This window comes from Protobothrops mucrosquamatus, unplaced genomic scaffold, assembly GCF_001527695.2.
Source record: "Protobothrops mucrosquamatus isolate PMUCROS unplaced genomic scaffold, P.Mucros_1.0 scaffold27, whole genome shotgun sequence".
Classification (NCBI taxonomy): Eukaryota; Metazoa; Chordata; class Lepidosauria; order Squamata; family Viperidae; genus Protobothrops; species Protobothrops mucrosquamatus.
In genome coordinates this window covers 1,323,726-1,351,661 of record NW_015386412.1, presented here as the reverse complement: position 1 = coordinate 1,351,661, position 27,936 = coordinate 1,323,726, and the positions used below count along the sequence as shown (strand labels likewise).

Here is a 27,936-nt window from a genome sequence, read left to right as displayed (position 1 = left end):
TCTTAAGCCAGGGATTGGGTGAGTAGCGGTGGCTCCCGGGTCTCCAAGGGGAGGCAAAAGAGGCTAGACCTCAGCCCCCTCCCTCCTCCCACTGCTGCCCTGGCATAAGGCAAGGGCACTGCCTCCTGGGCGCTTCCTCATAAGGCATCCTAGTGCAGAAGGGATCAGTGCCCCTTGAACCGCAAGGGGCTGGCTCACCTGCCCAGTCAGCTGCCTCGGGGCACCCTCTCTCCCGAGAGGCAGAACCATCCCATCTTCCCTGGAGTTGGGCTGTTAAAAGAGGCTCAGAGCTGGCAAGACAGGGAAGCCATGCAAGAGCAGTGCCCATGGGACAGCCGCTCATCTGCTGGCATCAGTGTCAGCCCCTGGGACCCCTGTGGGCGCTGAGCACTTCCAAGGACGGGTTCAGCCACGGCAGGCTTCCCAGGGTTGCTACCACAGAAGGCCTCGGAAATTCACCCTCCGGCGCTAACAAGATTCCTCCAACTCTGCATGACTTCATAAAGAAAGAACTGGCCAGTTGAATCAATCCAGAGACTCTAATTAGTTTCTGCAGAAAAAAGTTTCTTTCTTTTTTTTTCAAAAGCTTGTGAGTTAGGGAAACCTGAATCACTGTTATTCTTGCATTCTAGTTTTTTTGTGAAGAACTATACATCCTGACAAACATTTTAAGGTAGAGTTGCCATGGAAGGAACAGATTTATTAATAGCAGGATTTGGAACTACCTCCCTACTCAAGGACATTAAAAGCAGCACTAAACTGTTTGCTTTTAAAACATTCTGGTGTTTTCTTAATAAGAGCTTATGAAACAACTCGTGGCAGAGTAAGTTTTCCATTTGGGATAAAAGGTTAGGGCTGCTTCTCCTTTCTTGGAAGCCTCTCCTGCTCCTGCCCACAAATTAGCCCTTGATAAGGAGTTAACATCCAACTGACAAGTTATGCTGATTTCCCTGCTCCCTGTCTAACACTGGCTTTCCCTGGCAACTGATTAAGGAGGCACCCGCCAGGGCCCTGCCATGGAGGGGGTGCCAAGTCCACCATCGTTTGGGAAAGGCCAGCTGGAGACCATCTCCAGATCGAGTGACCTAGGAACGCTGGCGCCTGCTGCCTTTCCCACTCTGCGAGCATATGGTATTTGTGATCAGGAAGTTTGCGCTCTCTGGTGTGCCACGCGTGCCAGCAAATGCACAGGCTCTTTATGCACCCAGAGTGCAGAAGCACTCCCCGATCAGATGCATCATGCAACCCATCCATGCACCCTCTCAATTTCAGCGCTGCCTCTCTGGAACCCTAATGCCAATGGAAGGCCTGCAGAGCAGATGGAGGGGAGACTGGGTGGGGAACGCTCCCTTCCAACCTCCTGGTACCCTCCCACAAATGCTCTTTATCCTCCAGAGGCAGCAAGCAATGTTTTGCAATAAGCAGAATTTTAAAACCAAATACTGGTTCTGGAGCAGGTTGCATTCTTCAGAAATGCCTTAAAAATTGGTTAAGATTGTATACACCCTGCTGAAGAATAAAGCAGCTGGGAGAGCAATTCTTTTGTAAAAAAAAAATTCACAAATTGTTTCTGCTGCAGGAGGCACTTCCATTAAGACAAATACTGTATGTCTTGTCTTTAGATTTTCTTAAATACAGTGTGCTACATAGATTTTATACACACATACACACACGGGTGTGTGTATATTTACACACACACGTATATATACACACATATATACATATATATATATATACACACTCACAAATATGTGTGTGTATACATACACACACGTGCACGCACGCACGCACACACGCACGCACCCCTTAACCCAACATTTCCACAGCAGGATGGTCCTTACTCTCCATCCAATCAAAACCTGCAGAAGCCATGGAGCTGATGGACTCGTTGCAGATCTGCTGGAACAGGGGGTCGTTCTTCAACTCTTCCAGGGTTGCCTCGTCGTCTTGGCCCTGCGGGTGGGCCGGATCAAAGAGCAGATTGGTGTCCAGCGCATTCAGGTCGGTCATGCTCCCCGAGAGCTCTGAGGTCAGCCTCATGTCGCTGGAGAAGACTGAGGCCACGTTGCTCAAGTCGGGGGGGCCCTGGTCGCCCTGCAGGCTGCTCTCCTCCAAAAGCTCCTTCACGCTGCTGCTGAAATCCAGCTGCTGCTCCCCAGCTTCCGACTGGACTGCCTTGTCCCCAGAAGCAAAGTCTGCCGGATCGGGGCTGCTGTTTTTAGCGAGGTAACCTGGTGTTTGGAATTCAAAAACAGATGGGCTGCATGGGGTCATGTTCTGGGCATTGGCACTTGGAAAGGCAGCAGAAGTCTCTAAAATCTGGGTCAGGTTCATCCTGGCGGTGTAATTAGAGGGCAGGTTGTTGATGCCCAGGCCACGCACGGCATCATCGTTCTCCGAGTCCAGCTTGCTAAGCAAGACGTTGGTGATCTTCTTGGAGCTTGGCTGCTTCTGAGGCTGCGGAAAGGCTGTCTCCATCATCACCGTCAGGGGCACCGACTGGCTGCGCTGGGCGAGGTTGCTGGCACTTGGGTCTGCATGGACGTTCACCAAGGAGGCATGAACTTCTGGGGCGACGGGACTCCCGAAAGAGCCCGCGGTCATTCCAGAGCGAAGCACAGCAGTGACAGGGCAGACGGTACTTCCACTGAGATTCCGCTGGCGGTGCACGGCGGGACTGACGCTCCGGCATCTGAAATGGCTGCCGTGAGAGGAGCCAGCCCCTTTGCTATCGAGAGGAGCAGGGACGGCAAAACCTTCCTGCTTGTTGCCGACAGGGGAGACGGGGGTCACTCGCCCAAAATGGGGATCATGGTGCCGTGACTGAGACTGGTAGGACTGGCCAGGGACAGCAAAGGCATGGGGTTTCCTGAAACGGTCTTCGACCGACTCCTGGTAGCCAGGCAGAATCCCATGGCTGGTGACAGAGGAGCTCCCCAAGCTGCCATAGCCGGCATTCATCCATTCCAGTTTGGTTTTATCGGGGTGAGTGGCCATGGGCCGCTGCATGGGCTTCACAGGACTGCTGGAAACCACGCTGGCATCGTGGTAGGCCATGCTGGAGCTAATTGGGGTGAAGGCAAAGGGGTTTCTACACTCCACGGGGCTTGGGGGCACACTGCTGCTACAGTTGGAGTGTGGGGTGCCAACAGGTGTGTGCCGGCTGCTTCCCAGGGCGCTGTCTACAGGTGTGGTCTGGGCCATCCTGGAGCACGGACTCTCCCGCGACACACCTTGCGATCCTGCCATGATTTCAGAGGTGGGGGTGGGGGTAGGGGTGGGCGTGGGCGTATGGACAGGAGTGCTGTTGCTGTGGATTGGGTGATAGAAGTGGGCACTGCTCGAGTGAGGGGCCAAGGGTGCCCCTTGAGCCGCCCCCTGGTTCTGGAGAGCCATCCCCAGGGAGGCGCTGTAGAGGTGGGAGGTGCTCAGGGACATCTGCTCCTCCATCAGCACCAGCTCCTCCACGATGCTGTCCTGGGTCAGGTCGTCATCGAAGGAGAAGAAGTTCTCGTGGGACTGGGAGGTGGCATCCTCAAAGTCCTTCAGCTCCTGCTGCAACGGCAGCTGGCCGGAACTCTGGCCAGGCAAGGGCTGATCGAGAGAGGGCGGCTGGCCCTGATCTGGCAATGGCTGCCCAAAGGCTGCACTGGCTTGCTGGAACCCTTCTAAGTGCACCGGCTCCCAGGCAGACTTGGGCAGGTCTTCAGAGTCGGTGGGTCCAGCAAGCGTCATAACACTGATCGGGGGCTTGCAGGCCTCCTGGACGAAGGAGGAGCCCTTGGCCAGCTGCTGCCACAGGTTGGGGTTCAGGCTGCCCTCAGACTTAGAGCTGTTTCCTAGGACAAAGACGTCTCCTTCCAACTTCATTTCCACGCCTGCTGAGGAGGCTGCTGGTGACCGCTCCAGCAGGGAGTCACTGGGGGCAATGATGAGGTCAGCATCCAGGGGGCAGGAGGCCTCCAGGCTGATCCCTGAGGCTGCAGACTGGACTTGGAGGGCCGCCTGGCTGGGACCCTGAAGAAGGGCAGCCGGACTATCACTTTTAGTGAGAGGCAGGCCGCCCATCTGCTGGGCCTTCTGCACATTGCTGGTCTTGGGGGCTTGTGCAGACGCCTGTCCCACAGAAAGTTTCTTGATGGGGGGGCCTTGAGCATCCACAAAGGCAGAAGGCAGCCTCTTCCGCAGGCCTTTTGGGCATCCTTGGTCGCCTGCAGGAGGCGAGGGGGTGATGCCAGTGCTGGAGACGTGCTGAGCTGCCTCCAAAGGGCCCGGGGGGGATTCGTGCCCCTGGGAAAGGGTTTTTCTCTCCGAATCTCCCCCCTGAGGGTCACAGCTTGCTGCTCCAAGACGCTCCTCAGCCCGGCCTTTCCAGGCTTCGGCTTCCACAGTCCTCAACTGATCCACTGGTGTTAGCAGGGTGACTCTGACCGCTTGAGCAGGGCTCGCATTGTCCTGGTTCTGTCGCAAGCTCTCATCCAGCACCAGTTCTGGCTCCAGTTTGACCTCGACCGAAGACGAAGCAGAAACTAGGCCCCCGCTACTTGCTTTGGTTCCCGGGGACTGGAGTGAAACCACAGAGCCATTCTTGATCTGAGGGAAATTCCTTGGCTCTTCTGTGGTTCCCGAGCCAATGGCAGAGGCTGTGTGCTTGACAGGCGTGCCACTGGCGCCACCTGGGGCGAGTGAGATTGCGGTCATTTTGACCACGTTCATGTGCTGAGCAGGAACCACTGTCTTGATTGGGCTGCTTGTGAAGAGCACTGTGGTTGGGGAACGAATGGTGAGCGCGTTGGTGTTGGCTGGCTTTGGCAGGATCTGGGCGTAGCGGTGGCGAGCAGAGCGATCTCCTACAGGACTGGCCGGCACATTCTGGGGAGTCTTTGGTGACTGCTTGACAGACTGCATGGGCTGAGTAACCACCTGGACATTGAGTGGAAGGACTTTGCCATCGGTCGAGCCCATTGGGCTAGGAGACGTTACCAACTGCCGGGTCCTTGGCACCTGCAGAGGAGAAAAGGGAGTGACATTGAGAAAGGGAACAGAAAAGATGTGCTCTGAGCAGACCGCTTGGCTTTCTTTTGGGAACAGGGGACCCCACGCTCCCCACTCCTCCCCCAGCCACGCAGGACTTCCAGACGTTTTCTTCCCATCCACCCCATCCCTCTTTACCCTCCCGATTCCTGAGTCACTGCCTTAACCTCCCTCTGCCCCCTCTGGAGTTGCTCCAGCTAAACATCTCCCGAAATCGTGGAAGAAGTTTCCTTCCTGCACAGCCAGGTGACCCCTCAGTGAGTCTTCGCCTGGTCCTGCCCCGACATTCGACACTGCTGGTGGCAGCCCTGCCCAACCCCCCCCTCCTCAGGAGACTTACCGTGATAGGACTTGGCACAGCAGCCACCACAATGCCAATGGACTGAGGGGACAGGATGGCTGGGCTCCCATTCGTAAGGCTGGCAACCCCGTTGCTCGCTGTGCCCTCGACCTTCTTGGCAGGGGACTCGCCTGGCAGAGGGGAGTGCAGTTTCTGCTCCTGCTGCTTCTTCTGGATCTTGCGCTGCAACTGCTGCTTGGCATCCACAGGTGAAGGCAGCGTCTTCACCTGGGGCTGGAAGGAGTTGCTCTCTGCCGTCGGGACAAAAGCCGATGGCTGGGGGATCCCCTTGAGTCCTGGAAGGGGCGGGCAGAGGCTTGAGCAGGGTGCAGGCTCGGCTCGGCCCTCATAGGAAGCACAATGGGGCTCTTCTGTACATTGGCAGAGCGACAGGGCAGCCCCTCCAATAAACCTTTCCTCCGTCAAAGCGTTAAGGAGCAGGGAAACTCAGTTTGCTCTTTTACATGGGCAAAAAAAAATAATTGTGCAGGCCCCATTCCACCCTTTCCCCCATGATTACCCAGACCAGCCGACCAGCTGTGAAAGATGCCTGATAGATCCTCTTACAGGCCCAGAGCCTTCCATGTCCGAAGCCGTGCCTTTCTCAATGGCAGGGGTAAAACTGCGCCCCAGGAATTAAGCTTTACCCATGGAGGCAGCAGCTCTTGCAAGCTTAGATGCCTTCCTGATGCCCCTCAGGGGATCCCGGGGAAAAGCCCCCCCCCCTCTGGTGAGAGCAGAACTGCTTCCCCCTTTTTACCTGCAGGGGCGCCTGCCATCACTGCCAATGCTGCCATGGATTTGGTGCCTGTGTAGTGGCTTTTTACCAGGAAGCGGGCCAAGTCCAGGACAGAATCAAAGGGCTGGCTGAGCACTTTCTGGGCCCACTCGCAGACCAGCTGGCAGGCGGCAGACACGATCTCCTCATCGGCACTCTGCAGGCGCCCAGCAGGCTCTGCCCCATCCAGCTGAAAGCAAAGCATAAGGAAGAACTGAGGATAGTCTACCCCATCTCTGGAAACCGTTCTCTTGAGGACAGAAGAAAAGGAGCCCCACCCCAATGACTTCTCCTCTCACCCAGGGAAAAAGTGGCTTGAGACAGCTTCAGACCCTGCATAAAAACTCCTATAGCATCTCAGCTCTCAATTTTGGTCAGGAGGATTATTTCAATAAAAGTTTTATGGAAAGTCAACTTCTCTCTTTAAATGTTACTGCCTGCAATTAAGGGTGCTGTTGGTAGATGGGGGACAGCACTTTGTGTTTGTGTAAGATGCAAGCATATGCGCCAAAATTGCTTTGTCCTGCTGCATAGTTACACAGATCTCAAAAGGAGTTTGGTGCAAACTGAGCCTCCTCGTTCACAGCATCTCCGTGCAGGAAGGACTCTGGGATGCAGCCCAACAACTCTACGCCAAGTGAACCCAGGCAAAACTTTTTTATAGACTGCTGCCTCTTGCACACATCCTCAGCTGCTTTTCGATGTCTCCCTGCTCTTCATTCAGGATCACTGGGCCATGAAGACTCTTGTTGCAGAAGTCAAGCCCTCAAACTGCCAGCACAGTGCGGATCTGTGTTGTGTTCTGCCAGCTGCAGCTAAAAGACCTTTGTGCCACTTCCAGCTAGACCAGGTCACGCATGCTGATCACGTGACTTTTATAATCAGGTCAGAGTAACAGAATCTGCCTAGTCTGAATGTCCCTCCCCCCTTATCTTCATGAGAACCAGGAGGGGCTGGTCTGAGAGGATTCCTCAAATTACACTTCAGGGGTCAAATCCTTTTCATCTGGCCACCATTGTGGTGGCAGCTCTTCCTCCTGGAGCCCCTTCACCCAGTCAACGCCCAGGAAGTGGTCGGCCGCCCACCTGCAGGGAGACTTGGGTTGCAGCGGCAGAGCTTACCCCGTCTCCAGTTTTAGGGAAGTCCAGATTGGGGAGGGACGGCATCTGCACGAGAGCTTTCTTCCGAAGTCCACTATAGCAATATGTGATTTTAAAAATTAAGGTGGGATCATCATTCAATTCCAACAGTGCAGCCTCTTTTTGTACCGAAGCCCAGTCGGCCACACGGCCACGCCCAGAGACACCCAAAGCTATTTCTAAAGGATATTTAGATTTGCCTCGTGTGCCCAGGCGCCGGGCTTTCATGTTGGGAAACACGTTCTTCATGATTTTCCCAAAGTCTGCGGCACTGAGCGGGTGGTAGCCAAGATTGTCACAGTAGCTCCTGAAACACAAGGAGGGTCACAGGAGAGACCCCAGAAGACGCAGGGCCCGATGCCCAGCTCGGCCAGGGGTTGGAGAAGAGGGTCCAAGAGCACGCAGGCCGAGAGGCTGGAACATCTGGAGGCTCCACGGGGAAAAGGGCAGCCTGGCCCTCCCAGCAACCTCCCGGTTGCCCACAAGAAGGGAGAGACGTGCTGCGTCCAGCTGGCCACGTGGGCAGCTCTCCTCTCCTCCCCTGCAGTCCCTGCCATTGCAGGAACTCCTGGGGTCAGAGAGGATCGAATTCTCTGTCCTGCCATTCCCTCCCATCTTTCCAGCACAGAGAACCCAGAAACCTCAGGAGGAAGAGGAGGAAAGACGGAAAGGTGGAAAGGCAGCCCCAGGGAGCCTCCCATCAGCCCTCTGTGCTGGAGTTAATGGGCAGAGCTGAAATGATCTCTGGGCAAGGGAAGGGAACTGGCACCACAAAACCCATCTCAACACTCAGACACCCCCAGTTCTTCCTCAGGGAGCCTAGCTGCCCAACTTGGGCCCACAGTGTAGCGAAGCCCCAGCATCAGAGAGCAGGCTAACCATGCTAACGGAGAGCGCTGGCATTTCAGCATCTCAGCACGGCTGGTGGGAACGGCTGCTCTTGGCAGATGGCACGCTCAGGCCCTGCCTGCCATGCCAAGACCTGAAAGGTGAGCCCAGCTGTGGGCAGACTGACTTCTCCTTCCCCCTGGGTCCCGAGATTCCAGGACTTCCCCCCAGGTCAGTGGGGCAGCTACTCCCCTCCTGAGCTGAAGAGCTGCCATCTCAATTTGGGGGGGAACCCCCTTTGGGAGGCGAAGGTAGGAGGGGGAGGCTTTAGGGCAGGTGAGCAGAGATTCAGCCCTCGTGTCCCATTCAACAGCACAGCACCTTTGAGAGCTGGGGGGGGGGGAGGAGCAGCCAAGTAGGCAGAGTTGAAGGGTACCAAGCCCAGAGGCTGCTGCAGAGGGAGGGGGGAAAGCAGCCAGCCAGCCCCTTGTAGGCGCTTTCCCTGGCCACGGACAGGAGAGACTCACTTGTACTCATCATACACTTCCTGCTTGGGAAGGGAGGTCTCCGGGTGTTCTTCCAAGGTATTCCGGATCCAGGAAAGGGCATGCACCTGTTGAGCGCGGCTGGAGGACACGGACAGCTGATCACTGCAGCAAGGAGAGGGGACATCATTCTCCTCCTCCCAACCTGGTGCCCCCCGGTCCCAGGAGGGGTCACGGTTGTCTGTGCCCTCTGTCCTGAGCTCAGGAGAAGGGTAGCCTCAGAGCCTGTGAAGGCCATTGCCCCGTGGAACTCCCACCACAGGACCAGGGCTGTTTTCCAGTCTGCCTCTCTGTGGCCAAGGGCCTTAAGATGGGCACAAGAGCTGGGCCCCAAGGAAGAGGGGCAGGCCCCGGGCCCCAAAAGAAGCAGGCTCAGGGTTTCCACCCAGAGCTGTCCCAGAATAAAGAGAGCATGTCTCCCATGACACAGTCATCACATCTGCCATGTGTGGGGAGCAGTGGCACCGAAGGCAGACTCCCCATGGCAGACTCCCCATGGCAAGGGAAGGTCAGGGTGCTTTTTCCTCAAGGCAGTCCGCAGAGGAGGCCAAGCAGGCAGTGAAGGGGGGGGAGGTTGGAGGCCACAGAGTCAAGGAGAAAGCCTCCTCCAGCTGGGGCAGCAGAGCTCAGACAAGGTCCTTCCCATAAAACTCTCTTTCCATTAACCCTGAAGGGTTTGAGGCATTGCGGAACCTACCAATTCTTTGGGAAGCCTTCACACTGTATCACTGGGAGTGAACCCCACTCCAAGGAGACTCCACACACAAAGGCACCATGCCAAGCCACCCACATCCCCAGAGGAAGCCCCCTGGCACAGCTATGTGATCGGATGCGGTTGGGCAGGTACTCTTCAGGTTCTGGGGGACACACACCCTTACCTTTTCTCTCCATTGCTGAGACCAGAAGGCAGTTGAAGGTAGAGGTAGAGTTTCTGTAAATCTGTAAACTTCTCAACTTCTTGCTAAACACAGAGGGAGACAGATCACCACCTTGATGGAGCTGCTCCTGTTTCCACAACCTTTTTCTGGGGACTTTCAGGCAGCCCAGAAAAGCTGTCTGCCTCCTTCCCTGCCCAATCAATCATCTATGTTCCTCCTGCCCCATAGAGGCGTGGGGTTTGGCTGTCTGGAAGCTCTCAGCCAGCTGCACATGAAAGCAAGCCAGCAGCTGAGCAAAGAATTGTTTTTCACTATTTCAGCCACTCTTTCAGGACGGGGCCTTCACCCAGGAAGTCTAACAAGGAATCCTCTTTGGAAGTCCCAGCATCTGGCACTGGGCAGAGTTTAGGACACTCTGGAATATCATAGTTAAATAGCCCCAAGTAGAAATGCCCCATTTCCAGCTTTTACTCACCAAAATGCAGTCCACTTTAGATTGTACAGCTTTGCTAAATAAAGAGAGAAGGGGAAAAAGCAAAAACAAAAAACAACCCTGAAAGTTAATATGTACGGCCATTATAAACAAGTGTATATAATCAAGTCTCTGTGCAGCACCCCAGACTCCTCAACTGCTCTTACTGGAAAAAGAAAGGTCTGGGAGGCTGTCAGCCACTTCAAATTTTTACAGAGAAGCAAAAGGTATCCTGAAGACGGACAAGTGGAACCAGGACTTGGAACTCCCTGCTTTAATCAATCGGAATCTTAAAGAATGTTCTATACCTATCCTTTCATCTTTAAATGCCTTTGTTTTGAGCAAAAGGATTTAAGGAGTGGACATCTCCAGGCATGTCGAATGAGGTCGCCTCCAGTGTGTGAGGAGCACACAACGTTAGTAATCACATGGAAACCCCCGCTTTCCCAAGCATGTGGGAGACCAGAAGAGGAAGAACAGGCCCAGAGGGGGCTCAGCTCCTTGGCTCTGGAGAGGAGAGGCTAGATGGCCGTCATAAATGGCTGCTCCCTGTTTGCTGAGAAGCAGTCCGGCCAGGAACACCCCAGCTAAGACAGGACAATCCACCTTGGCTGCACATTCTCTGGCTCAAACCTCATTTACAGAAAGCAGAAAAATACCTCTGATCTGAGTCCACCCCTGCAATTCTCACCCAGGGTAGGGATCCAAGCTCCCTCCACAAGGAAGTGCACTGCAGGGCCGCTGCCCCCTCAGCTTCCTCTCCTTAGTCAACTGAAGCCCCTTCAAAGCCAGCCAGCTCCCTGACCATTGCCTCGTCTTATGGCAATGAGTCCTGCCAGGCATAATGGTACATTCTCTGTTCTGTTGGTTCGCCCTTACACACTTCATCTCCCTACTCTCCTGAGCTCCCTATTTCATGCTAGCCCAGCCCCCAGGCTGCAGGCAGAATGGCCTGATGCTGCCATCCTCCCCCCAAGGATTCTCCCCAGCACCCAGGAAATGCAGGGAAAGGCCAGGCTGCAGGATCTAGCCTGGGCCCAGCCACCCGCCTCCCCCCCACCAGTGCCAGGGCAAGAGAAAGTCACTATGGGAGGGAACAGCAAGGACTAATCAATGGGGAGCAGCGGTGTTTCCACCCTGTGCTAGGCCTGCCCGCATCAACCTTCAGCAGCTGCACCCCACACATTGTTCTGCTCCGCAAGGGATTCAGCTAAACCCTTGCCCACCCTGCTTCTTCTCCTTCCCATCCCTGACCAGCACAGCCAACGCTGGGGTGGAATCTGAAGCAAGGAACGCACAGTGGCCCCGTGGGACCACCGGAGGAGCAAATTGCCCCTGCGTCTCTGCCAGGGGAAAGGCACCCAACCCATGAGGCCACAGCTCCTTCTCTTGCCGCCAAGGGCATCCCCAGCACCCGGCTGCGAGGGTTGCTTGCAGCTCCTCTGCCCAGCCCAAAGGGACCCCAAATGTCATCAGGACTGCTTCATAAACGTAGGGGGCAGAGGACCATTCCAGAGCACAGGGACCACACCCATACTGAGAAAGCCCACTTGTGAGTAGCACCTGCAGCAGGAGTTCCCCATCTTCCCGGTGACCCTCTCAGATACCCACAGCAGCTCTTTTGTGCAGGGCAGTGGGGCACCTGAGATAACTGAGTCCATAGAACAAGGTCAGACTGAGCTCCTCCTAATCCTGATGCTCCTCAGCTGTAAAAGGGCAGAGCTGACGGCCCCATGGCCTGCAAACCATCTTTTTCTGTCTCCTTTCTGTATCAGTGGGGTCGATGTCCTCCCCAACTCAATGCCTCCCTCCTTTCTCTTGACAGCAGAGCCGTTCTCTGCTGTTTGGTTGTGAATTCTCGACCTCTTTTGGGTCTTCCTCCCCCACCCAATTCCTGCTGCATGAGAAGCAGAACATGTTCTGGCAACCCACACACAATGCCTGGCCAATTCTCTAGGCCACGAGGATCCCAGGGGTCTACTGCTATCTCTGGGCCACACCCCTCCTCCTGCCCTCCCCAAATTCACCTAAAATCCCACATCCACTGAGAGCCGAATCTTTCTTGTGGACACAAAAGCGATTAGCATAAAAGCAAGTGAAAATAAAGCAGAAGCCCAGAGATTAAATCCCCAAAGGCAGCAGAAGCCGGGACAATCTGCCTTTCCATCCGTGAAGGAGAAAAGGAGCATCTCCAGCCTTTTCATCCAACTGGAGGAAAAATGCAGCGCCAGGCAGCCAGACAAAACAAAGCCGCCACATGGTCTTGCAGTGGTGGGCTTGGCTGCGCCTCCTTTCACGCCAAGAACCTGTCGGAGGAAAAATGGCACCATTTCAGGGGAGGGGAAAGAAGCGGCCACAGACATCCTCTCAACCGGTGGAGCAAGAAGAAAAGGGTCTGCAACAGCTGTGGAGGGACTTGGGTGAAAAGTGCCCCTCCCTGTCTCAGTCACCACTCTCTGCATGACTCTCCCCAACCAAAAAACACCTTAGCCACATGCTACCCGTTGGGGAGATGGGTAGCCCAGCCGAAGGCTTGGCATGTCACTGAGATGGAGCAAAAGGGTTTAAATGATCTCCCGGAGGAAAAACAGAGCAAGGTGCAATGACAAATAAACTGTTGAAGAAAACAGGGATTAGGGTGTTGTGCAAATACGGGGGGGGGGGGGGGGAGCTTTCTGCAAGCTCCAGAATGCCAAGGACTGCAAGAGGCAGGGCTGATGGCTGTTGCTTAGCTCTGCTGTGGGGTGACTGTTTTTCTGCCTTTGAAGCCACCTTCTCCCTTGTCTACCTGACTGCTGCACCCACCACCCATTGGGATATTCCTGGATAGGTCAGGTCCTATGCAGGAGAGGGGGGCAAAGGGGGCCCCTCCCTGGAATGCCCCTTTCTTTGAAACAATTTGATGCACTTTGGGCTTTTCTTTTTAATTCAATCAGCATGTCAGAATATACAGGAGTTCTATGACAACTGACTGGTCTCTGATTTGGTAGTAATTATATTGCACATTACATTTTTTTTGCCTCAATCCATTTGAACATTTGTTTTAATTCTCCATGGTATTTTGATGAGATTATACGGCCCACAGCAGATACGCAAACACTGAGTATCTACATTGTAGATGAAGATTTATTGTAGCTGTAACATTTACTTGTATCCCGCCTTTATTATTTTTATAAATAACTCAAGGTGGCGAATAGATCCCACACACCTTTCTCCTCTTATTTTCCCCACAACAGCCTCCCGGAAGGAAGGCTTGGCTGACAGAGACTGGCCCAAGCTCGCAAATGTTGTTTGTAAACCATGCAGAGTCACTTAGGTGAGATGGGCAGTGTAGAAATTTATAAACAAATAAATAATAAACACAGTAAATAACTACCATCAGCTATAAGAAAAAGTGACGCCATTAGCTAAAGTGGTTGTGTGGACTTCCATGAAATCCATTTAAAAACAAGTCCCTTGTTAAAAAAAAAAAGGCATTTGTCCTGCTAGCTGCCTGCAAAAGTTAAATAATTGTCCCCAATTTATCACCATCATTTCTAATAGATTTTTTTTTTATTATTATGTAGGATAACAAATCCCACCATATGGGCTCCTGTGAAATCCTCGTAGGCAGGTGGACTCTACTTGTGGGCCTGCCTTGTGAGTCACAGATCGGGTAAAACCCGTCAGGTTTCAGTGGCATTATTATTTTTGTTATGTAGCACAATGGGTTGATGTCTATTGAGGTCCATGGCCTTATTCCTCCGTCCAGGTGCATAAAACCACCCAGTCCTGATATGGCACAACAGCCCCCTCTGCCACCCTCTTTTTGGCCAAGCATTTCCAAATATGCTTGGCAAATTTATTGTTTAAAAGGCTTTTATACTGCTCCAATCTTCCTGACTCTAAGCAGCTTCCAGCAAAAATCAACAATGCAATACCTCTGACAAACAGCTGACATCATCCTCAATGCCACAGCTGATAACATCCTTGTTACGGCTTCATCGTTCACAGCCCTTAAAGTACCTCCAGATTTATGATCCCCGTTTACATCCAGCAATAAACCGGGACGTTAAAATCCCCCAAATTTGGGGAGCACCAAATGGGGGAAGGCTGCCGGCACCTCCACTCGGAACCCCCTCCGGCCACGAAGCACAAGCCGGGGGGGGGCTCATCGTCCGCTGCCCAAGGTGGGGCCCGTTAGGAAGCCTTTCCGAAACAAAGACCCTCCCGCGGGGCCCCCGGAGGCCGGAGGGCTTCCCCGTCCCTCTCTCCGCCCCGGCCCCCCCGGAAAGGGGCAGCGCCGGTCGCCGGGCTCCTGCCAGGCATCTCCCCGGGCCCCGAGGCTCCGCAAGCCGAACGACGCACCAAAACCTCTCGAGGACCAGCTCCCCCCCCGCCGCCGTCCTCCCCGGAGGGGCCCGGAACCCGGGAGTGGCCCCTCCGGCTCGGCCCTCCGAGCGAGCACGACCGTCCGGCGGGGCGGGCCCGCTCGCCCGTGGGCCCCGCTCAGGGGTCAGACGGTGAGGCTCCGGGCGCCGCTCCGCCCGCCGGGCCCTCGGGGCGCCTCGGCAGACAAAGGCGCGGGGGGGGCTCGTGGCCATCTTGTCTTCCATCTTGGATCCGGCCCGTCCCCGGCGCCGCGGAGACAATGGCCGCGTACCCGGCCCGGCCCCGGAGAGCGCTCGCCCGCCCGCCCGGCCCGCCGCCCACTCACCAGATGGAGCCACGGATCTTGTGCTGCAGCGCGCCCGCCTCCGCGCCCTGCAGGCCGGGCACCAGCGCGGGCAGGGCAGGCGCGGGGCCTCCGTCGGGCGCGGGCGGCGCCTCCTCCGCCATGCTGGGCCTCCCCGGCCAGCGGCCCCCGCTTCAGCCGCAGCAGCGCCGCAGGGAGCCGCCCGGCGCCGCCGCGCATCCCCGGCGAGGCCGCCGCGCCGCTAGGCAGGGGGGGGGCGAGAGCGGCGCATGGCGGGCGGCCCGCCGCTCCGATCAGCGCCGCGATGCCGCAGCTCCTCTCCGGCGCCGCCGGGCAGCCCCGCTCAGCCGCCGCCGCAGCACCAGCAGCCCCGCCGCCGCCGCCTCTCCCGCGCAGACGCCGCCGCCGCAGCGCCGCCCGCTGGCCGAGCCCGGAGCGGCAGGGAGAGCCGCGCCCGCGCCCCCGCCGCCTCCTAGGCCGCGCTGGGCCGTCGAGGGAAACGTCGGGAACGCGCCCGCTCCGCGCAGGAGGCGGGGCCACGGTAGGCCGGCCCTGCGCGGCGGCGGCTCTGACGGGGGTGCGCGTGCGGCCTCTCCGGCTGTACGGGGCTGAACGGAAGCGGCGTCCCGTTGCCGAGGGTTCCGGAGCGGCGCCAGGCCGAGGCGGAAACGAACACCGGCCCCCGCCAGCCCCCTTCCCAGCGGAGCCGGAGCTCGAGCTCTCCGGCCGGCCACATGGAGGGGCAACGGGACTCTGGGCCGAGCCGAGTCAGCGGACGGAGCCACTCAGAGCCCGAGGGCGGGAAGGGGCGACCCGGAGGACTACGACTCCCAGGGGGCGCCGCGGCAAGCGCGCGCGGGCAGGCCGCGGGCGGCGCGGTTGCCTAGTGACACTGGGCCATGGCGGCGGACGGGCAGCCCGCGGGGGAGCAGCCGCCCCGGCCGCGCAGCGCCGCGCCCCTCATTGCCCGCGAGGAGGAGTACAGGTAGGTCGCGGACGGGGCGGTGATGGGGCGCCCGTCCTGCTCCCCTCCCGGCCCTGACCGCCCCGACCCGCCCGTTGCAGGCGCCTGAACGCGGCCCTGGAGGCGAAGGCGGCGGCGGTGATGAGCCAGGCGGAGCAGCTGATGGTGAGCGGCGGGGGCGGGAGCGGCAGCGGCCCGGGGCTCTGGTGGCCGAAGAGGCGCTTCTGACGGCTCCCCGCCCTTCTGCAGAGGGACCGACGAGAAGCCCTGGCCAGGCCCGCCTCGGCCCGCGGGGACGCGCTGGAGGAGGCGGCGGCGGCGGCGTTGGCGGCCAAGGAGAGGTACCCCCGGTGTGCCCCCGGGCCCGAGTGTGGGGAGGGGGCGCTCGGAAGCCTGGCTTCGGCAAGGTCGCCCCCCCGTTTCTCTGCCCCCCCCTCCGGGTATATCCTCGCCCGAGCCCCTCGATTTCCCCGCCCCCGTTCCCTACCGGGCAGAGGCAAAGAGGGCAACGGGGGAGGTCTCCGCCCTGCCGGCTTTTCGCTCGGACCTGTGTTTGTCGGGGCCCCTCCATAATTCAGATGACAAGAGATGGGGCACGGGGGGGGGCACCTTCAATTCTTTCATTGGGGTGGATGAAATCTGAACATTATGCTTATCACAACATGCTCCTCTCTGCTGCTGCTGCTGCTGCTGCTTCTTTCCAGTGATATAAATTCTCCTGAACCACCAGTTCCTCTTGCACAGAACAAGGTACCAGAACAGAGTTTTCATTTTACATCTTTCTAGTAAGTCAGTAGGTCTCTTGTGGGGGGAAGCTGAAGAGTTTCTAGCCCAGCCTCACCTCCTAAGAAAAGCAAGTCTAGAAGCACCTGTTTCTTACACATAGACAACAAACTGCACATTCTCTCATTAAAGCTGAGCCTGGGCCCTACCTTGTGAAGGAGCCCAACTCCTGCTTTTAATAACTGCTTTAAATAGACATTTTTAAATAAAGAAAACATTAAGAACCTGCATGCCTACCAAGTACCTAAAACGGTTTTTCTGACTTCTCTTTAGCAGCTACACAAGAAGAAAGCAGGTGCTGCACCTACAATTCGAGGTCGACCACTGACTGGAAGAAAGGGAAAAAGACCTCTCTTAAGGTACAGGATGTAGAGCTGAGTATAAAACAAGATCGGCATTGACAGCTTTTGGGATCTTGCAGCTTTCATAATACGATGGTTGTAGATGAATTCAATTACTTGTATCCAATAGTCTGAAAAGGACACAAGACAGCCAATCTGTGCCCAGGCAGGTGGGTCAAAAGAGCCGTATCCATCTCTGACGCCACTATTCTGAGTCTTAGCAATTTCCCCTTTTATACAGGGAGGGAAGAGCTTTAAATGCTGGAGGGAAGGGATGTCCATATCCTTTTCTAGATTGTCTCTATCCCTGAATAGGGAGCTTCATGGAATCTTACCTGTTCAGACTTGCTGGACTGCTGCCTTGAAAATGTGTTCTTTTTGTTGGCAGATAGCTCTATAGAAATGTCTAAAAAGGTTGCAAAACATTGTTCAATCTTCTTAGCTGTCAGATGATTCTGGATTTAAAGAGGATCAATTCACTTTCACACAGATGATTAGCTCCATGTTACAATTTTAATATGCATCTATATTTTGTGGTACTGTTTTGTACAGATGCTGTTCTATGACTGTAGATAATTTTTATTCATATTGGGTCAAATAGCCACAAGGATGCAGTGTTGTTTTTACCAATTTCCTAGACATTCATGTTCCTCTTCATGTTGCCTTCAACTTTTCAGTATAAAATCAAGATTACAGGTTGACTCAAGCAATCCTGATGTCGCTGCTCCAGGATGCTCCCTGACAAAACTAATTGGAAGAATTGAAGGGCAGCTGGAAGAAGGAAACCTGCCTGATCTGGAAGATAATCTTATCCCCAGTACAGGAAGTGAACTTGGAGCAGGTGAGTAAGGCTGTTTGCTGGGCAGTTTTGCTTTTCACTAATTCTCCCTTTCTTTTTGTAGCAGGGGAAAATAAGTCTTCTAGAAATTGCCACTTTTCAAAACATGTATATTAATGCAAATGTTTCTTCCGAGTGGTTTAAAGAGAGTTGTCCTAACATGGGCTCTAGAAGCTAGATTGTAGGTTCTACCTAAGCTAGATTGTTATATGGAGTTTGTTGCCAACTTGCAGAGGCGCAGATCCGGTTCTTAAAGGCAAAGCTACGTGTGATGCAGGAGGAGCTAGATGCCATTGGGCAAGAATGTAGCAAGAAGGTAAGAACAGATGGTTACTTGCTTGTGTTAAACCATGGATTGTACTTTATGTGGTCTACCACACAAAGTTATTTATTTCACATTTACCAAGTCCTCTACACGTTCACATTCACAACTCTTCCTCATGAGAGGCCGGGTTTTCCTCACAGAATATAGGAGAGTGAGGGAAGGCCTGGTAGGGAAGTTGGAAGAGATGTCCCAGGAGAAAAGGAACTGAGGCCTCCCAAGGAAAACAATAAATGTGTGTCCAGGGAGGAGAATATCTCTGAGCCCCAAGGACCACCACCCAAACAGGGTATGTGCTTAATTTTTTGAAGTTTTGATCTAAAGTTAGAATTCTGGGGGAAAAGAATGATAGAGTTGCAGAGAAGAAACAAAGCATTTACCTAACAAGCTTCAACTCTCTTGTGGCTCTTAATTTTGGGCCTGCAGGATGAAGAGAATGAAAATGTCAGCAGCCATCTTAAGGAGGTTGAAGAAGAACGTGGCCGGCTGCAACGCGCAGCCAGCCTACACCAGTCTCAGGTAGAAAAGTACAAATTGCTGTCAGAGGAAGCCAACCGAAAAAGCGAGAGTCTGCAACAGAAACTCTCCATGCTAGAAAAGGTAACAAAGCCATTTTGATCTCTTGCCTTCCATAGAAGGATAAGTGTGAAATTGCTCAGAGGAGCTAGACTTGCACATCATGCTAAGTTTTGATTTGTTTAACCATGATTTGATGAAGTTCTAATGACTCACAAGTTAATCCAAGGACACATAAATTATCCGGTATGAATTTCCCAGAACTGAAGCAGGTAAGAAAAAGTGGAAATAAATAGTTGTAGAACATCCTCACCATGGAATGCTCCTCTACCTTGTTTGTAAAAAAAGTGATATTGAGGGCTTTATCCACGTTTGTGGGAAGCTATCCCTCAAAAAAAGGCAGTGGAGGTGCCACTACAACCACCTTGTCCCTGGCTGGCTGGCTGGCAGACAAGGCTGGATGTTGAGGCTCTCCTTCCTGCTGCTGCACCAAAGGGCTGCTCCTCTGAAGCCAAGGGAGGGTTGACCATGTTTTAACTTGATTCAACAGGAACTGGAAAATCTGAAGCGAGCACAAAAACAAGCGGCGGCAACCCAGGGCACGACGGACATTCGCTTGAACCGAGCTCTTGAGGAAGCAGAAAAATACAAAATGGAGCTGAATAAACTGAAGCAAAGTAACAAGGTAGGGGGTATAGGTTAGCAAGAAATGTGAATTTGGAAGCCCCTCAACCTAGGATAGCACCCCTCCCCCTTACCCATCATTTCTTTTTCTACTAACTGCTCAGGAAACATCGTCCCAATTTTTTCTCGTGTCAGTTATCAAATAGGATAAGGCTAAAGTCACCCAGGAAGCTTCATGATTACAGTTTCTCTCTTTTCGTTCTAATTTGCTGCATGGCCTTTTCCTATGGTCCAAGCAATGCATTCAGTACCAATTATAACATGAAATAATTCTGCAAGCACATACTTTGTGGTCTGTCTTTCTCCTAGTGACAAAATCATAAATCTTTCAAGGCATGGCTGTATATGAACTGCACATGGGGTGTTTTGATAGGAAGCTATAGCACTGCTGAGCCTTGTCATTTGTGAATGGCATTTGCCCTCTCCTTCAGACATGTCCAAGGGCTATATTCATAATGATGTAAGAGTTTCTGTATCCTTCCTTTCGTACTAGGATGTGGTCAACCAAGAGCACAAAAAACTTGAAGAACTAAAAATTGAAAATAAGAGACTGGAGAAACAAAAAGAAGAGCTAGTGGCAGGTTTCAAGAAGCAATTAAAACTTACTGACATTTTAAAAAGACAAAAGGCAAGCTATCCTATGCTATTAGTAACTTTAACTGAATTAAAATTAGGAGTGTAGCATAATTCATTATTCATTTTGACTGAAATTCAGTCTGGATTAAAAAGCAATAATGAACTGGGTCATAGAATAAATCCACAATAAGTATAAGGAATCTCTGTGGCTGGGGTTTTTTGGGGGGGAGGTGAGGGGCGGGGAAGGAATGAAAGATGTTAAACTCCCCAAAATCAGTTTTAATTCCCATCTCAGATCACAAAGGACATACCAAAGTTTCAGATGGTTCCTTGTTAGCAGCCCTTCATGTTTGGGCCATCTCAAGATATTGCTGAGAGGTGGAAAATGGTTTCTGTCTTTGGGTGACCCTTCAACAAGAGTTGCCAGTCAGTCAAAAATATACTGTGGGGAGGGGGATTTACATTACAAGAAATAATGCAGTGAAAGAGGATGAGTAAAACCTGTCAGAGAGGTCGAAGAAGCGTTTCTTACTTGAGTAAAAATCTTTCCCCCTAGATGCACATTGAATCTGCCAAGATGCTTTCTTTCACGGAAGAAGAATTTATGAAGGCTCTGGAGTGGGGCAACCCTTAATTCAATACACAGCATCACCCCTCTACAGAAGATGTGGGCATTTTCAGAAGAGTGAAATTGAACCACACTTTTTTCTGGGGGAAAAAATATATGCTTTACACTGTTCACTTCTTCCCACCAAATGTTTTTGCTAATAACTGTTTTCTCATTCTCTATCACTTAGCAGGGCTAATCTAACCGTTTGCCAACTTTTTAAATTGATAGCTGTCATTAAACATCTAGGCTATTGAAATAATGTGGATGCTCACCTTTATTATTGGAAGTAGCTTTACAAAGGATTTTTTCTTCAAAATAAAACTACAGGAAATAATTGATCTTGAGCATTTTTCAGTTAATAGAACAAATGTAATAGTGCATTGTATCAAAAATAATAGCTAATTAAAGTAATGAAAGCTGCAACACTAAAAAAAAAGCTATTAACATTCAAGAGTGCCCTAATGGCATGGTTTTTTGTTTTCCTTAAATCGCTAACTAAGCAAAGGATAATACAATTTGTTAAAAATGCTTCTAATATTTGGAATTATCAATCTATCTGCAAAGAGAACTCTAGTTCTTTCAACTAAAATTAAATCCAGATACAACCAGTATAGCACAGAGCTGAAGTGCTGGAATGGCAGTGGGGAGATCTGAATTTAGATCTACTCTCAGCCATGGTAGCTCACTGGATGACTTGGGGCTCCTCACAGGGTTGTTGTGAGGAAGAACGGGGAAGAGGCAGTTACATTGCCCAGAGCTGAAGAAAGGTCAACCAAATAATAATAATAAATATAAATGAATATTGCAAAGAATATTGCATTTATCAATATAAAAGTCATCTTTTTTTTTTAAGTCTGTGTAGCAGCGACTGCAGTCCATAGGGTGGAGTAACTTCTAGGTGGGTTCTTCAGGTGAAGCAATGAAAACTCAGTTGACTTCTGATGGCCCCCCTGCTGGCCTCTTTTGGTAAGCTTGCCGGAACTCTTCTCCAAGCATATTGACGTCTTGCTCATCTTTAAGGATTCCCTGAATACCCCAGAAGAAAAAAGTTCAATAGAACATCATCAGAGCTATTTTCAAAACTACTTAATAGCACAGTTTTTAAAAACTATACAGACAAAATAGCCTTTTTTTCCTTTAAATGTAAAACCCTCCCTTCAAAACAATAGTTCATCCTTGTTCAGTAAATATCCACAACTTTTTCATACAAATGAGAACTAAAAGAGATTCTGTCACTTTATCACAAACCTCCTTTCAAAATTCAACTGCAGTCAATTACAAAGCAGTCCAGCTACTTCTGGTTTCAGCTGCAGCAGGCCCTCCTGCAGAAGTTGCTCTAGAGATCCAGTGCAACTGCACTTTAACATGGAAACCCACTGAAATATTGCTGAAAATACTATAACCATTTAGCCACTTCAGGGCAGCTGAACCCAATGTGGGTGCAGGACTGCAGGATTTGGGTGACACCATGACATTTAAAATCTTTGGGCCATCTAGTTTCCCATACAAGAATGTGCAGTCCTATCTGGAGGAAGGATAATCTCCCCTTGAGGAGAGGAAAAGGGCCATGGTCGAGGCACTAGAGAACCCAACCGCACTCTTCCTCCTGGGGCCTGATGCCAGCCTGTGACAACTCTGGTCCACACCATCCCAATACCCAGCAAGTCCATTTGGTCATTAGACTGCCTCGACTTACCCGTGGAAGATACCCCAGCAGTTTAACTGCGTGCTCTTTAAGAAGCTTCTGCCGCTCTTCCTCAATAATATCAGCAACGATTCCTCTTCTCCTTTCTTCTATTTGTCTTTCTTCTAGTTCGCTTTCCTATGGTAGTAAGATTGAAGCGTGTAACCTTTTCACTTCAAAAGCAGTTTCGTGCTTTGGCTGACAAATTATCAGCTGCTGTTCTTAATACAGACTGCAATCTGCACTCAAATGCCCCAACAGGGTCTCCTGGAGTGTCCCGCAGGTGCAAATATGCTTGTGTTCTACTCCAAATGCTAGTTTGGAGAAGGCTGGGTTTGTTAGTATTGCTTTATTTCAGCTCAACAGATACTGATCTTTTATGCTGAGGCATAAAGGAGCCACTACTAGCCGAATGGCTAAATTTGTGTTTACTTGTGAAGGTGGCAAAACTAAGTAAGCTAGAATTTCATATAGGGAAATGTAAAGTTCTGAATTGGGGTAAGAAAAATATAAGAGACAGATACTGGTTGTGGGACAGCTAACTTGGCTTTAATACACGTGAAATAGATCTGGGTGTCCTTGTTGACTACAAATTAAATATGAGCCAGAATTATGATAAAGCTGCTGAAAGGCAAATGCAGTCTCTGTGCATCATTACAGAGAAAGCCAGAGCTCCCCCTTACCGTCCCCTGGTCAGGCGCCATTTTCAGTCCCATATGCAGTTCTGAACCGTGATAAATTGGAGCAAGTTCAAAAGAGGTGTGGAAGCATTATGAGGAATTGTTAAAGAATCTCGATATGTTTTACTGACCAAGAAGATGATTGAGGGGAGATATGATCACAGTATTCATATGCAGAAGAGGAAATAAGCTTATTTCATATTCCCAGGGGTAGGAGAACAGCAGGTATAAGCTAGTACTAGTACCAGTAGGAAGGAAGTTCTGGGCATGATCTATCACTGGTGGCGCAGTGGTTAGAATGCAGTACTGCAGGCTACTGCAGCAGTTCGACAATTCAGTTCTCACTGGCTCCAGGTTGACTCAGCCTTCTATTCTTTCGAGGTTGGTAAAAATGAGGACCCAGATTGTTGGGGGCAAAAGGCTGACTCTATAAGCTGCTTAGAGAGGCTTGTAAAGCACTATGAAGCGGTATGTAAGTCTTATTGCTATCAACCAGTGGATGCTCATCAGTTACAGAACCTGCACAGGAGGGGGTTGGACTGAATGGCCTTCCCAGCCTCCTCAGTTCTAGAATTCACTTTAACTTGTCCAGCTTACCTTGTCTGCAATAACCTGTTTGCGTCGTTCTTGGATCAGCTTCTCCACTTCTCTCCTATGTTCGAGTTGCTTCATTCTTCGTTTCTGAGCGTTCATCTGCTCAATACAGTCATCTTCTGCAAATTTAGCTAACATGGCCTGGCCAAAGGCCTCCTCCTCTTCCTTCAAGTCCTGCAGCAGCATCTTCCTTAAAGCCAGCTGTTCTTCATAGGAGTTCTGGAGCTCTAGGCGCTGTCTGATCCTCTTCTCCAACTCTTCCTGCACATGGAACAAAAGCTCAGCTCCAACTACCTTTTGTTCCCTCAGCCAGAAGAGCAGGACTCAGGCATCCCCCTTTCCCTTCTGCCCCCCTGGCTCCCCATGCCAATCTGGGACTTGAGCCAAAGGCATTTACCATCTCCTTCTTCCTCTCTGTCTCAGCCTGTTCTTCAAAGTGCAACTCAGCTCGGATTTGCTCAAGTTCTTCTCGCTCCTGCTGTTCTTTTTTCAGGATGTCTGCAAGCTACAAGCAAGAGAAAAGTCAAGTTTAGGCAGCTCCCAACCAACCAAATCTGGGGGACAAAACGGCAATGTCAATACCATTTGCTGGAGCTTCCTTTTTTTCTCCTCATTTTCATGAATCTTTGCCATCCGGTTGTCTTCTCTCTCCTGCCACATGTTAGCAAATTCCATGATCTTTCGGTTTTCCTCTTCCATCTCCTCATGCTGTCGTCTCCTCCGCAGGGCCTGGTCTTTTTGGAATTCTTCAATGAATTTCTGCGTGGTTCTCTTTTTCTCTAGTCTGTCTTGTCTTGCCCTATGGGAAAAGTGCAGAGCTTCAGTAATGCATCTGGAGGAGCCTGGCAACCTATACAGGGAGCTTTGGAACCTTCTCTATGGGTCCTTTCTGAATTGCCTCACCCCCTTCCGTGGGCACTCTAAAGTTTCCCAGTTGCATGCACTGGTATGGACATAGCGGATTGCCAGAGTCATTCTGAAGGAAGTACAAGTAATTCAGCCAAGCATGTTTAACATAATATAAACTAACTTTTCATCTTCCTCATAGATCTTCCTCACAATTTCATCAATCAAGAGTTTCTCTCTAAGGAACTCCTTGTAAGCAGCCTGCTTCCGCCTTTCTTCTTCCTCCAGCTGTTTCTCCAGTTCTTGCTGATAGAGCAACTTCTCCTGATTGCGTCTCGTTTCAACAGCATTCTCTGTCTTGGCTGCTCTTCCTTGCTCTTCCTTCATTGCTTGGTAGATTTCTGCATCCTCCTTCTGTTGGCACAAATCCATCTACTTGCTCTGTTTTCTTCCTATTTACTTATAACTTGCAATCATTCACTCCATCTTCCTTGTCAGATACATCTATTTTTGTCTGAGAAGTTAACTTCCAGACCCATTCTCTGTACTGCATCACAAAAATCTAAGATTTGCTACAAATCATTCAGGCTCTCAGACATCACAGCATGATCTGCATATAAAAGTACATCTACATTCATATCCCCAGTCACCAACCTGTAACTGCATCAATGTTCTTTATGTATTTCTCCAGTTACATTTTCTGCAGTTTTCCAACATTCTCACAGCATTTATTTCATCAAGTCTAAAAATTAAATATACCATAAACTAGTTACCATTTTTTCGTATTTCAGAGCTTCTTTCTCAGCAATCTGAACAGCCCTCTCTTTATTCATATATGCAGATTGCAATTTCCTCTCCAGTTCCCGCAGTTCAATACTAGAAACAAGCAGGCAAAAAAACTTATGAAAATTATTATTTGATTCAAGAGCTCTCTAAAGAATTTGTATGAAAGGCACTGGATGGGGTGACAGTAGGAAGTTGGAGTGCAAGCTGATTAATGGAGACTACAGGCAGTCCTTGATCTATGACCATAGTCGGGGCTGGAACTTTGGCCATAAGTTGAGGCACCTATGTGACTGAACCCAATTTTTCTAACATTTCTATAAGTAGACCATGTGGTGATAAGTCAGAATCATGTGGTGGTTGACTCCCAAATGGGCAATTGTTGCCAAAAACCAGCAACATTTTTCTGCAAAATACGGTGATGTGATCATGTGTGTGCACATGACATTTCACAACAGTGCTTCACAAGCCATAAAGCACCGTTTCAGAGTCTACTGTTTCTTCGAATGGTCATTAAACAACTGGTCACAAGTGGAGGACTACCTGCACACGCAGGGACTTTCTCTGAGCCTCACCCTCCATTCCCAAGGATGTCTGAAGGAGTCCCAGCCACAACTTCTTCAGTGGGTTTTCCCATCAGGATGATCCTCAAACAATCAGAAATCAGAACAGTCCTGGAATGGTCAGTAAAAGAAATACCTATTTTCTTTGATTTGTTGCCTCATTTTTTCATCTTTAAGTTTGTCGTGGTTTAATCTTGCTAATTCAGTTGCCAGTTTTTCTTCCTGCTGCAATTCCAGGTCTTTTAGCTTTTTATTCTCTTCTGCCTGACAAACACAGAATCACATAAATTTCAGTGTATGTTTCTCCGCAATTGTTTGATGGCTCAAAAAGTCTACAAGATATATTATACGTGCTATGGTTGATAATCATTCTTACAAAACCGTCCAAAGAATGCAACTACCGGTACTTGATTGAATTAAAGGTGCAGCGCAATAGCAGGTAATTTGCAAGCCAGTGTTTTGACATTCACAATTACCTTAATATTTCTACCGACAGACTTTTCGTTGGGGGGGGGGGAGGGGGTTGGGATGTTGCTCCCTCTCTCGGAGGGGCATGAGATGCCCGGCCCGGCGAGCCGGCCTCCTCGGGGCCTTCGCCCGCGCCCACCTGCTGGACGGCCTCCTCCAGGCGCTGCTCGTGCTCCTCCTCCCGCAGCAGCCGCGTGACGCGTTTCTGCTGCACGCGGCCCTCGGCCTCCCACATCACCTCCAGCTGGTGAACGCGCTCCAGCTTCTTGCGGTGCTCTCGCTCCCGCATCTGCTGGAAGTAGAGCTCGTGTTGCTTGCGGTCCATCAGCTGCGCCGCGGTGGGTTGCCGCCGGCTCGGCTTCTGCGCCATGGCCGCGGGAAGCCTCCCTCCGCGGGCCCAGAGAGCCGCCGGGCACGGGACGGCGAGCGGCGGCGAGAGCTCGGCGCCCGCTTTCCCTAGCAACGGGCGCACTTCCGGCGGAAACCAGGGGAGCGCGCCGCGTCTCCAGGCAACCGCGCCTGGGCGGGGAGCCGCAGCCCGCCAGAACCTCCGGCTGCCCCGCGCTCAAGCGAAGCGCCGCCGCCACCTGAGCTCCGGCGGGCCGCCTTTGTGCTCGCAGGCGCTCCAAAGGAATCCCCTGGGCACAGCTGCGGGGTCCCCGAGGAGCCTGGGTGCAATTCTGCCCAGGCCCGAAGCGTTTTCCCGGAAGGGAGCGCGAGCGGCAAGTAGGCAGCCGAGCGGCTGCAGGCTCCGCTCTGAGAAGCCCTGGATTTAAAGAGGTTCACGTGGGTTGTGGGGGGCCGCCTGCAAGGCTAAGCTCAGGCCCCCGAATCTCCCTTGAGAAGCCCAACCTCTCACCCGACCTGGGGGGGGCGCTTGGATTTCAGCCTCCCGGCAACCCTTCTCACCACTCCTGCCCACTGAGCAACACGGGTTGGGGCTGCTTGTCTTTCCGCTGCCCACTCGCCCTCCTTCCCGGGTTTCCCTCCGCTCTAGCCCAGGGGTAGGCAACCTTGGCTTTTAGGACTCGTGGACTTCAACTCCCAGAATTCCTGAGCCAGCATGGCTCAGCTTGGAAACCTCTCCCTTTTCCCTCAGCGTGGCTGGCTCAGGAATTCTGGGAGTTGAAATCCAGAGTCATAAAAGAGCCAAGGTTCCCTTTCTCTGCTCTAGCCAAATGGCTCCTTTGTAGCCCTCTATCCGTGGCCTGCAGTGGCTATGCCTGTCCGTGTATATGTTGTGGTGTTTTATTGTCATATTGGTTTTAAATTTGTAGCCAGTCATAATTTGTAAGCTGGGTAGCCTTTTTCATCCTTCCAATGAACAAACACACACACTGCTCTACTCAACGAGAGAGAGATTGCCAGAAAGTTTTCTCAGGGGCAAATGGTTCCCCTCAAACACACCAGACTCTGCGATCCTTCCCAGCAACCTGTCTCTCTCTTCACAGATGACCAGCCTTGAGACCTGCATCTTCTTCACATTTACTCAGTGGCGGGTGTGCCTGAAGGAGTCTCTCCGGCATTGAAAGGCGAATGAAAGCAGCTGCACAGCCTTGCCTCAGAATGTGTGGTGCCTTTGAGGCTAAACAATACTGTTCGAGTGTATCTGCAATTAAGGTGATGGTACCAATCTTAAACAGATTCTAAATACATTCCTTCTGGGGAGAAAGCCTTGAGCCCTCCCAAGGGTGAGCAAGCATAGAACCTGAGATTCCACCAGCCAGTTTCAAAAACATACATATGAAAAGGAACGAAACCCATATTTTCTTGCAAATATTTACTCCAAAATATGTACATCGGTGTCTTAACGGAAATTCAAAACATTTAAGTTCATAAAAACAAACCAAGTTCAAAATCACTTTCTACAAGATTTAGAGGAGCATTTTAATTAAGCGTGTTAATATTGGAAAAACAAACTCCTATTAAGTCATGTTATACATTCCTTCACTAACTACGGTATATCAAAAGGATTTCATGCCACCCTACCCCACC

The 27,936-nt window shown here is 51.7% G+C and overlaps 3 protein-coding genes across 3 annotated transcripts; 1 reads left to right on the top strand and 2 right to left on the bottom strand.

Annotated features, from left to right (window-relative positions):
* Positions 1-1,792: 1,792 nt before the first annotated feature.
* RFX7 (regulatory factor X7) lies at positions 1,793-14,832 on the bottom strand. Its single transcript, XM_015810989.1, has 9 exons — positions 14,711-14,832; positions 10,018-10,051; positions 9,543-9,625; positions 8,647-8,769; positions 7,482-7,598; positions 7,274-7,358; positions 6,135-6,342; positions 5,375-5,670; positions 1,793-5,004 (listed from the first exon to the last, which is right to left on the bottom strand). Exons 1-9 carry the CDS (start codon positions 14,830-14,832, stop codon positions 1,807-1,809), a joined length of 4,266 nt encoding a protein of 1,421 aa, XP_015666475.1. The 3' UTR covers positions 1,793-1,806.
* A 756-nt stretch (positions 14,833-15,588) lies between these two features.
* On the top strand, positions 15,589-20,579 carry TEX9 (testis expressed 9). The gene is made up of 11 exons (XM_015810988.1): positions 15,589-15,674; positions 15,755-15,818; positions 15,903-15,994; positions 16,358-16,403; positions 16,710-16,795; positions 17,455-17,618; positions 17,849-17,931; positions 18,364-18,537; positions 19,004-19,138; positions 19,631-19,765; positions 20,270-20,579. The coding sequence occupies exons 1-11, from the start codon at positions 15,589-15,591 to the stop codon at positions 20,345-20,347; spliced, it is 1,143 nt and encodes a 380-aa protein (XP_015666474.1). The 3' UTR covers positions 20,348-20,579.
* Positions 20,580-20,581: 2 nt separating this feature from the next.
* Positions 20,582-25,965, bottom strand: MNS1 (meiosis specific nuclear structural 1). Its single transcript, XM_029283147.1, has 9 exons — positions 25,950-25,965; positions 25,610-25,737; positions 24,901-25,003; positions 24,312-24,541; positions 23,864-24,080; positions 23,679-23,786; positions 23,285-23,542; positions 22,020-22,145; positions 20,582-21,349 (listed from the first exon to the last, which is right to left on the bottom strand). The coding sequence occupies exons 2-9, from the start codon at positions 25,633-25,635 to the stop codon at positions 21,251-21,253; spliced, it is 1,167 nt and encodes a 388-aa protein (XP_029138980.1). The 5' UTR covers positions 25,636-25,737; positions 25,950-25,965; the 3' UTR covers positions 20,582-21,250.
* Between the last annotated feature and the right edge of the window lie 1,971 nt (positions 25,966-27,936).

Bases quoted from the DNA above. Each gene is read 5' to 3' on its own strand.
- RFX7 (XM_015810989.1), bottom strand. From the start codon at position 14,832: ATGGCGGAGGAGGCGCCGCCCGCGCCCGACGGAGGCCCCGCGCCTGCC. The intron at 9,626-10,017 runs GTGAGTAAAAGC...CTCTGTGTTTAG, and splicing joins CTAAAGTGGACTGCATTTTG to CAAGAAGTTGAGAAGTTTAC. The intron at 7,359-7,481 runs ATATCCTTTAGA...TTTTAAAATCAC, and splicing joins GGCACACGAGGCAAATCTAA to ATATTGCTATAGTGGACTTC.
- TEX9 (XM_015810988.1), top strand. From the start codon at position 15,589: ATGGCGGCGGACGGGCAGCCCGCGGGGGAGCAGCCGCCCCGGCCGCGC. The intron at 18,538-19,003 runs GTAACAAAGCCA...TTGATTCAACAG, and splicing joins AACTCTCCATGCTAGAAAAG to GAACTGGAAAATCTGAAGCG. The intron at 19,766-20,269 runs GCAAGCTATCCT...CTTTCCCCCTAG, and splicing joins ACATTTTAAAAAGACAAAAG to ATGCACATTGAATCTGCCAA.
- MNS1 (XM_029283147.1), bottom strand. From the start codon at position 25,635: ATGAGGCAACAAATCAAAGAAAATAG. The intron at 24,542-24,900 runs GTAACTAGTTTA...TTGTGCCAACAG, and splicing joins CTCTGAAATACGAAAAAATG to AAGGAGGATGCAGAAATCTA. The intron at 24,081-24,311 runs GTTAGTTTATAT...CTTTTCCCATAG, and splicing joins ATCTATGAGGAAGATGAAAA to GGCAAGACAAGACAGACTAG.